This window comes from Maylandia zebra, linkage group LG7 (genome assembly GCF_041146795.1).
Source record: "Maylandia zebra isolate NMK-2024a linkage group LG7, Mzebra_GT3a, whole genome shotgun sequence".
NCBI lineage: Eukaryota > Metazoa > Chordata > Actinopteri > Cichliformes > Cichlidae > Maylandia > Maylandia zebra.
Window position 1 is genome coordinate 30,499,517 of NC_135173.1, and position 11,662 is coordinate 30,511,178.

At 43.5% G+C, this 11,662-nt stretch overlaps 1 protein-coding gene across 1 annotated transcript; it reads right to left on the reverse strand.

Moving 5' to 3' along the window:
• Positions 1 to 2,178: 2,178 nt before the first annotated feature.
• hpse (heparanase) lies at positions 2,179 to 11,072 on the reverse strand. The gene is made up of 12 exons (XM_004561844.4): positions 10,787 to 11,072; positions 9,705 to 9,835; positions 9,339 to 9,467; positions 9,094 to 9,267; positions 8,538 to 8,709; positions 8,013 to 8,060; positions 7,039 to 7,132; positions 6,850 to 6,956; positions 6,406 to 6,520; positions 5,842 to 5,966; positions 4,908 to 5,054; positions 2,179 to 3,160 (listed from the first exon to the last, which is right to left on the reverse strand). The coding sequence occupies exons 1-12, from the start codon at positions 11,011 to 11,013 to the stop codon at positions 3,001 to 3,003; spliced, it is 1,629 nt and encodes a 542-aa protein (XP_004561901.1). The 5' UTR covers positions 11,014 to 11,072; the 3' UTR covers positions 2,179 to 3,000.
• Between the last annotated feature and the right edge of the window lie 590 nt (positions 11,073 to 11,662).

Here is an 11,662-nt window from a genome sequence, read left to right on the forward strand (position 1 = left end):
TACACTGTTTACGAAGAAAAATATTATCCTTAAAAACCAAAGTTTCACTGTGACAAAAGTAATATTAGTCTTTAACAAACAGTGAACTCTAAAGAATGGTTTCTTGGTGTTTATTCTAAACTTCGTTCTCAACGTTTAAAGTTTTCATTCTCATTTCAATAAAATAAAGCGAAAAACAAGGAAGTGTCTGATTTAAACGCACTCACAGTAATACTTGTGCTGCGCATTACATGCTGTTACACGCTGAATATGATAGCACACTCAGCAGATCTGAAATACGTCACAAAGAGCCACGTGTGCTTCACTGTCACCTGTTGTTGGATAAAAACATTTAAAATTGTTGGATCTTTTTTTTTAATTAAGTTCGGCACCTGCTCTGCAGCACGGTCTTATTTTCCTCACGATGACGATGAAGAGGCCACCTGGTTTCTGACGTCACGTGCTGTATTTGTTGGATGGATTTTGCGCAGCACAGAGCTGAAGCCAAACACCACAGCGCCTCCGTGTGGTCACTGTAGGTAATGCCAGCAGTGACCACACGGCGTCCCTTAATGAGCTGAAGGTCTCAGGGCAGGACGTCTCAGGTGATCCTGAGCTTCACACTCACACTGAGAGCGTCCGGCACCGGTTCACTGGTTTTAAAAAATCTGAGTTCTGAATGCTGTGATAAATAAAACATGTATTATTGAATTATTACACAGAGCTGTGAATAGCTCTCAGTCTGTCCAGGGCCGGAAGTCACTCAGTTTCATCACAGAGTTTGATGAGATTTTTCACCTGAAACTCAAAATAAAATCATATAAAATATCATTGAACTAATGAAATAAAATTGGGGCTCAAGAGTTGGGCGTTCGTCTTGTAATCAGAAGGTTGCCGGTTCGAGCCCCAGCTCCGACAGTCTCAGTCGTTGTGTCCTTGGGCAAAACACTTCAGCCGTTGTCTACTGGTGGTGGTCAGAGGTCAGAGGGCCCGGTGGCGCCTGTGTCCGGCAGCCTCGCCTCTGTCAGTGTGCCCCAGGGCAGCTGTGGCTACAATGTAGCTTGCCATCACCTGTGTATGAATGGGTGGATGACTGATTGTAGTGTAAAGCGCTTTGGGGTCCATAGAGACTAAGTAAAGCGCTATACAAATACAGGCCATTTATCATAAAAAGAGAGACGGGTGTGGCCTCGGCCTTCCTGCGTCTGATGTTTGACTCAAAATAGAAACACTTGTTGGGCCTCCTGAGAACCGAGCTTTCACCGAGCGCTTTCCATGTAAGGGGAACTTTGCAGGACCAAAGGCTCCCACCTCAACCCCCACAGGGCTGGTCAGTTCAGATTATCACTGTGTGGCATCTGCATCCCGGACAGCTGCTGTATATAAAGCCTCTGACCCCAAATCATCATAGAGCAGCATCAGAGTTGATGAGCAGAGATGGTAGGTGTTCTCTCACAGCCCATGGTTATGCTTTTTATACAAATCACAATTTGAAATGTTACCAATGAAGCTAAACGCTCAGAGACCTAACAGAGCGAACCGGATTACTCTGTGTAATACAGTTAATACACTGTATTCTAGATGGTAAACAGTAGTACAATAAAGTTACACTACTCTACACCATCTACAATACAGCACAGAATTATACTACTGTGTATCTACTATAATATAGTTATATTTAAATATGATCTACTAATACATTTATAAACTTCTGTACACCGTGTAGAATACAGTACAGAGTCCTGCTGGTGGCCATCGCTCTGAGGTGTTTCACCCTGCAAATACACTCTTATTTTTATTTCAGCAGTCGCTGAAACAGGTCGGTGCCTGCAGCGTGCATCAAAATGTTCGACCCCGACGACAAAGGCTTCATCCACAAAGAGTTCTCACGCCAACGTCTCCTTATTCAGGCCGTGATAGAAAGTGAAAACACTGAGCGAATGAAAGTGTAAAAATGAAAAGGGCTCGCTTTGGAAATGTTTAGTGACAGGCGTGACATCGATACCTGTGTGTCTGTAGATGAAGCAGATGTTTCAGTCATCAAACATAAACGCAACCAGAAACCTGGACTACAAATCCTTGTGTTACGTCGTCACTCACGGCGAGGAGCAGGACAAATGAAAAAGGAAATGTGATGTTTGTCTTTATCTTGCATCAAATAAAAGTTCAAACATTAAACTCTGAATCTAGTGTCCTTTAATAAGCTGAAGGTCTCAGAGCAGGGCCTCTCAGGCGTCCTGAGCTTCACACTCACACTGAGAGCGTCGGGCACTGGTTCATTAGTTTTATTAGAGTCCAATTTAAAATCAGCAGAGAACAGAAAGATTTCATGAAATAAATATTTAATTAGCAGAGTTCACACTAAAGTTTATAGATATATTATTATATATATATATATTACACATTTATATTTTCAGTGTAAAATATCTGTTATAAAGATGTATACATCTGGTTAAAGTTTCAAAACCTTTTTCTAGTTTTACTGAAGTTTTTATGAACAGACTGGATAAAGATGATGGAGGACACTACTGCAGTTCCCAGTCTGACCTGATGGTGACAGCACTGTCTCCCCGCTGCTTAAACTCTGACACATTTGCTGTCATGATAACGTGAAGCTGCAGCATCAGGAGGACGTGCTCCAGCCTGCTGACGACGATGATGGCAAAGAGGCGGCGTCAGCATTGTGCTTTTTGATTAATTAGATCATTAGACGTCCTCACTGATGACACGCTGAAACACGGTCGTATCAAAAATATTTTTGGTTTCTGAAAATTGTTATGAAAAAAACATTTAAGTATCTTATTCCATATTGTTCCATATCCATCATCCTCATCAACCTTGAAGTTCACATTATTAGGGGCGTGGCCTCTGTGACTGACGAGCGGGTGGAGACATAGATGGAGATGTTTGGTCATGAGTGAGAATCAATAAACTCATTATCAGAAAGTGGCAGTATTGTCTAAAAATCTGACACTGAGGCGTCCACAGTGTGAGGAAACAGCACCTCTCCGTGTGATGTCATCAGCTGCACGCCGGAGCTTGGGCGTCTGGGAGGACGAAGAAGGCAAGCGAGTAGGCAGGAAGCTGCAGGTGGCGAGCCGGCAGGAGAAGTTTTCCTTTGAGTTCAGGCAGCGTTTTATCGTCCACCATCATCAACACCTCGCCGTTCAGCTTCACTGACCTGCAGAAACAGGAAATGAGCTCATCAAGCTAACCGCCACACAACGAGTCAAACACAAAGATTACTGAGATATTAATCTTTGCCCATTTCTGCATAACTCATACTGTTTATGATCCTCGGGTGTTAGGGTTGTGTGCGCCCCCTTGTGGTCGGACCGCAGCAGTGCGGGGTGTCATCGGCAGAGTTACCCTTCTCCGGGTTTATGCCTGTATCATTTTCCACCACAGCTTATGAGTCAGATCATGACACCGTAAGAGGAGGATTTAGGATGGGGCTAGTTTGAGATTGGTCGGTTAAATCAGGTAAAGCTTTTGATTTTTATGTAGTTGTTCTCAGAAAGCCTCCTGCAGCTGAGGTGCTGTGGAGCGGTGGACGGGAGTCAGACTGTCGATTCATGCTGACCAGTTTTGACTCACGGCGGTGACCTTTGAACTCTTTTGAAGCACGCCGCTGAGCCCAAACTATGAGGCCATTGTTCGTCCTCCGTCAGCACAGCTGAGATAAAAGCCTGAGAGAGAGTTACACATCAACGGCATCGGTCCTCGACCTGCTGCTGTCTGCATCAGCTGATTCGCTCTCAGGTGGCATTAAATCACCATGACAACAGCTTTCTGTCCGGCACGCTGAAGCAGAGCAAAGCCACAGATCAAAAGCATCAAAAGGTCAACCTCAGCAGCTCTCATAGGACTCGATAAACACCTGAATCTGAGCGTCACAAGACTGAAGCCAGCGTCTGATTCACTGTCGCCCCTGTTTTTGCTTTCATGAGTAAAATAAAATTTTAAAGGATTTAAAAAGTAGCTTTCAGGAAGTGTTGAGGCTCACTTCTGTAGAGAAATGTGAGCTGGTCTTCAGGTTTCTACACCAACCAGCCATCACAGCTGAAACACAGACGGCGTCCCTGCAGATGGTAAAAACTGCAGGTTTCACTGAATGCTGAGGCGATATGATCCGCTGATGCTTCCTCAGCGTCAAAACATTTGCTGGATTCTTCTTCATTTTTAAGCTTAGACCGTTTCACCGTCACTGAGTTCAGGAGATCCAGATGTTTCAGAGACTCAGATTCATAAGAACAAAAACAGAAAATGTAAATTTAAAAAGAGAAAAGACAACAGCTCCATGCTTTTATTTTCTGACTCCAGCACAGCAGCTCTGCATGATTCAGAGCTCAGCCCTTGTCTGAAACAAGGCTGGCTTTACGCCACTTTTCTTCTGTTTGGCTCTCCCTCTCACACAGTAGCCGACGGGGCTTCAGTCCCTGAGATGACATCATTCAGATCAAAGAGTAGAAAATACTGTAATAATGAGTGTTCGACCTGCGGGTATCACTACACACACGGAGCTTATTATTCGTAACTTTATCGTGAACCTCCACCACAGGAAGAGCAGAGACAGGACAGGAAGTGAGGAGAGGCAGAACAGGTCGACTATAATGACCTGAACGTGTCTTCTTAGGCTTGCAGAGTTTGGGCCGTCTGACACACAGAGCGGTGTATCATCAGCACATAAAACATCTGCAATGGGCCAATCCTGATGTTCAGGTAGAATCAGGTGTTCATTTACAGATTTTGACCTGTTGCTTCTTCACCGTGTGTATTTCACTAAAAATGGGGGCGGGGCTTATTATCTAAGGTTCACTGTACTTCTGCAGAGCCGGGAATATTTAGTGAAAAACAACTGTCTTCTTTGGGGTCGAAGCAGATTTCTAACTAGGAGGAAAATGGCTTCATTGAGTACATTCAGGCACCTGGAGTAGAGTCCCTCCTCCCCGGGCTGCTCAGACTCCAGGACAAAAGCCTCCACTGTGCTGTTGGAGAAGACGGCGGGCACCGAGATCCTTGCTGGCGTCTTCCCAAGGTTCATTGACATCAGCGTGACCGCTCCACGTCTGTAGCTGCAGACACGCAAAACAGCAGCATTATTACTCAGCTTGACTTCCACTTCACCTCAAACAACACAGAACGAAGCATGAGCTTCGTTTCTACTCACACGAAGCAAAACATGCGCAGAAATTATGTCTCTAGGAAATTACTACTGGTGTCAGTGTACACAGCAAGAAATAAAAAGCTTTTTTCCTCCTTTAAATACTTTTAGTTTGAAGATGTTTGTTCCTGAGCTGAAGTAAAAGACATTCAGGTTTTCAGAAACTGAGATATTAATCTTTGCCCATTTCTGCATAATTCAGAATTCAGGTTTGAGATGAGTTTTGAATAACGCTTTAAGAATTTCAATCTTTTCTTATTTTAAGATTTAAGAAATTTTTTTTCTGTTTCTGTTTCCAGACGTTTTTGCTGGTTTATAGGAAAAATAAACCTTAAAGATCCAAAGCTCAGCTGATTCATTAAAAGGACAGTTCACTTTCAAATCTGAGTTTTTCTTTCCTCTGGCTTGTAGTGAGTCTGAGCAGCTCCATGTAGAAACTATTTTGTTGTACAGGACATTGCTTGAAGGGAGCTGTAGCAGCTGTTAACCATTTATCTGTTACTTCTAACTGCTAATACCTTACATCATTACCGTGAGCTAGCTATTTCTAGCTATTTCAGACCACTGCAGAGACAGCTGTTTAGACAGCTGTATAAACAGCTGGACGGGCCGGAAGAAAATCCCGTCCACCTGATGTGGCAGGGTTACTGGTGGTGGGAGGTCTCGGTGTTTGTATGAGGGCAGGATGTGAAGCGTACCTCTTCCTGTTGGTGCAGTGCAGATACATCCTCACTCGTTTACTTCGGCCAAACTCAGAAAGCACTTGAATCTTTAAAACCTCCAGTCCAACCAGCCTCTTGTAGAGAACAGACAGCCAATAATCCTGAAAGAGGACACGACCTTTACTGGACAACGACAAACTGTGAAGATCTGGAAATGCATCGAGCACATAAACTAACAGCAGCTTATTTCAGCCACGTTAACGCTCAGTATTAGTGTGAAGGTCCTGATTTGATCAGATTAACATACATTTTCTGACAAATGATCAGTTAATGAACTCACTGAGTCTGTGCTAAACATGTCCGTTTAGGTTTTTAATTAATTTGATGTCCCAAAGTGGACAAAATTAACCTCTTAAGCCCCAACGCCCCCTGATACAGGGGCAAAAGGCAGGAGATCAGTTAGGCTTGGGGCTTAAGAGGTTAAGCAATAACATCCAATCTGAGTGTAGGAAGGAGGAACTCTTAAAACGATTTTGCACAGGTAAAAAACATGAAAGCGTAGCTGGAATACTTAAGAGAATTAACCTGACTCTGTCTTACAGGAAGAGGATCCAGGTTGTCGTCCACCAGGTGGTAACTCCCAGAGCCGATGAGCACCTGCCTCATCACGATATCCAGGCCGAGTGCTGCTCCCAGGCCTAATTTATCCAGCCACCTGCACAGATTCCCAGCATGGAGACATCTCAGCAGCAACTCAGAGATATTTGAGAGTGTTTCAGAGATGCTGAGAGCAGAAATGTTCATCCACAGAAAAACACACTCAGCAGAATAAAAATCGTTTACTGAAAGAAAGAAATCAGTCTGAAAAACACCAACGAGGTCCAGAGGTCTAGAAGACTACGAGGAAATGGTCTCTGAGCTCATGCCTGAATGCCTTCATGATGGCTTTATGTTTCTGGTCTGACTGAAGGTCTGGCTGAATACAACACGACGTTCATGATGTTCAGAGAGAAGACTAAAGCAGGGCAGACACGAGGGACTCACATGAATCCTGCGACGAACGTGTCCGACAGTCCTGCAGCTCCTCCTCCGTACGCCGAGCTTGTCTCTCCGAGCCAAACCGACTTTCCCGGAGACGCCAGCTTCACTTTCTGAGCCGGATGAGAAGAAACAATCCCGGTGAAACTCCGAACACACCCAGCACAGAGCTGCTGGCACACAGCACAGCGTTACCTTCATGACTTCATTGGTCTTTAAGGCCAGTGAGTCCAGGACTTCAGGATCCAGGAAGTCCTTCACAGACGTGTCTCTGCCGTTCACGTAATAACTGACAAACAGGAGAGCAAGTTTATTTTATGAGTTATGAATGAAGCATTCACAGCAGTAAAGCAGCATGAAGGCTTGGGAATAAAAGAACAGTTTTTCAGGCCGAGGTGTCACTGATATCCTTTAAAATTAAATCAGGTGTGCCTCAGGGCTCGAGTTTAGGACCACTGCTGGTCTCAACCAGTGCTCAGCTGTTTGTGAATGATGTGATCATTGTTAAGCCTAATTTATCACCCAAACTAACTGTCAGTGTGGATGATGAATAATAATCTTATCTTGACTTAAATCTCTTCTTGTCTGATTATGATTCAGAATTTTGGACTTTCTGAAGAAAGTATTGATGCTTTATGACCAACTTTCAACTTAAAAAGTCCAAAACTATTTTCTGAATTTATGGTTTAATAAATTCAAAATTAGGAGACTTCAAACAAATATTTGGAGACAGATTTATGTTGGTTTTGTTGTCTTTATGGGAGCATACAGACACTTTATATCCACTGAATGTCATTTGGACTAAAAATATTAGAATTTTGTTAAGTTTTAATAACTTTGACATTCTGTTTCCTTGCAACAAGATTTGTGTTACAAATGCTAAATAATTTGTTCTGAACAGTCTCTGACTGATATGTACATTTGCAGTTTCACAATAAAAGCATGGGAAAAGTATCTCACTGTCAGTAGGAGTGCATAAACTTTTAATTACCTCCGATGGACGGAGAAGCTTTCAGGCTGTAAATGACTGTAAATGTGACATTTTTCACATTTACAGTTAAAATGCAAAGTTTTTATGCACGTCGCTTGTGACTGCATGCATTATGTTGTGAGAGTAGACTTAACTCAGAAATTACATTTCAGAGTAAATAAAGTGAGGGTGAACTCACTGGTGCCAGGTACAGGCGTCGATGGCCTCGGCTCCGGTCTGCAGGAATCTGCAACAGTCACAAGAATTCATGGATAAATCGGCAGCGTCGGCTCAGTAATTAAGTTGTTTTCTGTCTTATTCCTGCAGACTGAAGCTCACATGTGACTCTGTAACTCAGTTAGAGCACAAAAATTAGCTGCTTCCCTTTAATAAAAAGTTTTAGGTTTCTCTGCATTGTTGGTATCTGAGAGACGTTAAAACATCACATCAGATCAAAAAGCTGAAAACTTCAGAATCTGTCAGCTCATGACAGACGAGGAGCAGAGTGAATAAAATTCCTGAAAACAGAGAGAAATAAAGTAAAAAACGTTCATTTTTTATTATGTGTCTTGTTTTCAAAAATTCGTAACGCAAAATTTCATGTGAGGAAAAAAATTCATTGAAAAAAAATGTAATTTTTTCCCCCAAACATTTTATGCTCTTTTGTGTTGACAGCAGAAACTTTTCATGAGCTGTCTCTGTACAGTGACCTTTGACCTCTCACCCGTCCAGTAAGGCTACGTGGTGGTTTCTCGGCTGGCCAACGTCCGGCCCGTACAGCCCAGCATCTTGGTACAGTTTGGACTCTGACATCATCTTCCTGAGACGAATGAAGTCCAGCCCGAGCTGATGCCCATCCACCCGGATCCCGGCCTTCTTCTCGAAGCTGTTTGGCTCTGATTAGAGATCACTTTGATTAGAGATCATGTAAAGAAGAAAGGTGACTTCCTGTCTGTGCGTCACGCCACATGAAGGCGAGGAAGTGAAACTGAAACATTGGATAAGAAACCGCAGCGTTTCAGCATTATGCCAGATATTATCACTGAAAGCAGAATAAAGAAGAAGAAGGAGCCTGAGAAGATTTTACACTAACAGTGTCAGCCTGTTACTGATGCTCTGATTTACGGGTTTGATCAGGTGGTAGGAAACACACATCACTAGCTGCATTTCAAAATAAAAGGCAGAATAAAGTCTGCAGGCCTAAATAAGCAGGTCACAGACTCAAGCTGATTGAGGCTCTGTGATTATTGATTATCAGCTGATCAGAGAAGGAGTCGTACCGTTTCCGAGCTCCCAGGACATCCCATAATGTCTGGACTGGCAGTACTGCAGCAGCAGGGCAGCATTGCTGTTGTTCCAGCTGTTGTCAGCCGTCCTCAGCAGAGCATTCAGGCCGAAGATGAGCTGGAAGCCAGAGCAGTTGGCGAAGGCATGCAGCTGGTCCACGGTGAGCTCTGAGAGGGAGACGACAGTCAGAGGACGGGTGGCATCTCCATGGCAACGCCTGGCAGACATCAGGACTCACCTGTGAAGAAGAAGCTCCTGTATGTACCCAGCAGGTCCTCCTTCATCAGGACCAGCTTCTGCTTCGCCCAGTCGCACTTCAGACGCTCCTCCATCCACGGGGGTAGGAAAGTCTGGTCACATGACTCACCTGGGAGTTTCAACGGTCACAGAGAGGTCAGGAAGTCAGAGACTCACATTTCAACTATTTAAAAGTTTCAACACTTAAAAACTGAATAAGAAGAAAAAGTCTCCAACCTGAACTTAGACTAAAAACAAAAGAATCACATGACACATTAAAAAAATAATTTCCTGTAAATAAAACAAAGAAATCAACATGTTCCAGATCAGTGTGATGTCAGAGAGGTCACAAGGTGATCGTGTTTACCTGCAGCGTCCTGAGGCTCCTCCCACTGTTGCCTCCTGTGAGGCTCAAACACCATGAAGTCCTGCCGCGTCCCCCCAAATCGCAGGAAGGCCGGACTCAGAGCTGCTGCAAGCGTCCTCATCCTCCGAGAGCTGCAGAGAAACCTCAGAGTCACTCCCATGATGCACTGCTGCACTGACAGCAGTACGCAGTTCACATTAAAGAATGCTCGGAAATATTCGCGGGTCAAAGCACCGAAACCTGCTGGTTTTAAACGACCCCAGCTCTGTTTCACTTTGATCTTTGATCTGAAATCTAAGTTTTGAAATTATTTTGTTGTCACAACTCCTGAAGGGTTACGAAGAATAACTCTGATGTCATAGTTTTTAAGTTGGTCAACCGTTTTGACTACAAACATGTGACTTTAACTTGATTTCCTTTCCTGGTTTTGAGACTTTGGAAATGATTTTACTCGTGACCTCTGACCTCTGGTTTCTACATGCAGAGATCTGTGCTGATTATCTCACATCCATCATGTTACTGAAACAGAAGGGATTTTGGAGCTCGGGTTTATTCCCGGAGCACAAACGTGTCGGATTCACAGAGAAACATGAATCTAAGTTTGGCTGTCGAGATTCAAAGTTCAAATTTACAGCAGTTTTATTTCAGATGATCAGGTTATGAGGGTCAGCAGGTTACTCGGGTTATTCTCAGATCTAAGAGTGTTTGTGGTTCTCGGGTGTGCTCCTGCTTAAACAGGAACTCTGGGAATTCCCATGCGGACTCTGGAAACAGAAGTGAAACCTGGATTGACGCAGGATCACCTTACTTCTCAATCCTTTAAAGATTTTAAAATCAGGTTCAGATTTTTTTTTTTTCCAAACTTGAACTGCAGGTGATACTCACCTGGTCTGAGACTGCGGGAGGCGGAGCTAACAGGTTTCAGGTGAACTGACTCAGGATCAGATTTGAAAGTGAAACAAAAGTTTGAAAGTTTTGATCCTTAGAGTTTTTGATTTTGTGACCTCTGACCTCCCGTCTGTTTTAACCCGGTGTTTCCTGTTTAACGGGACAATCGTCGGTGGATTAGAGTCAGAGCTCACCTCAGTAGCCACACGAAGCTCTCCTGTGAAGCCAGACTCGCGTCGATGGTCACGGACAGAAAGCGCGGATCCACGCGTCGCAGAGGGGCCGACACGTCCACGCCCAAACCCAGACCGGGGTCCCGGTCCGGCTCCCCGGGGGGTCCATCAGGGAGCCGGGATCCTCCGGTTCCGGTTACCAGAGTCCCGGTGCAGCAGAGCGCGCACAGCAGCAGCGCGAGCCTCATGTCTGTCACACTTCCTGTTTCGCGTCCTCGTGCGCGCACACAGAACGACCGGGACCTCAAATCACGAACTTATATGCAGGTCCAACATTTCAGCAGGAATCACGAGAGACGACACTCCATCAATCGATCAGTGATCAATGACCTGAAATTAATATTCATCTAATAACGAGCCAGAAACGAAGAAACCTGCGAACATGTTACCGTGACAGAAACACGCATGAACTGTCCCACGAATACAAAACTCAATAAAAATACACATAAATATTTAATGCTTAAAAAAACGAAACTATGACAAAAAGTCAAAAATTAAATATTAATAAAATGTCCCACAAACACATATGAGACCACAGCCCACAAACCAACACTAAAATAAATTATCAAAAGACTCAAATTTATGTCCTCAGAATTCATGATTTAAAAACAAAACAAAACAAAACCAAAAACCTTTTTAAATATTTTTATATTTAAAGACAAAAAAAATCAGATGACCTAAAATGTAGATTAAAATGTCAAAAAATATGAACACATCTAAAGAACACCAAAATCTTCCAAATAAGAGAAAAATGTCAAAAATATATCATCAAAAATGGAAACAGTTCGACTTAACCAAACAAACTGAAATTAAAAATCAAATGAATCCACTGCAAAT

Coding starts and splice junctions, on each gene's coding strand:
- hpse (XM_004561844.4), bottom strand. CDS start 11,013: ATGAGGCTCGCGCTGCTGCTGTGCGCGCTCTGCTGCACCGGGACTCTG. Junction 7,133..8,012: donor GACGCCTGTACCTGGCACCA/GTGAGTTCACCC, acceptor CCTGTTTGTCAG/TTATTACGTGAACGGCAGAG. Junction 6,521..6,849: donor ACGTTCGTCGCAGGATTCAT/GTGAGTCCCTCG, acceptor GAATCTGTGCAG/GTGGCTGGATAAATTAGGCC.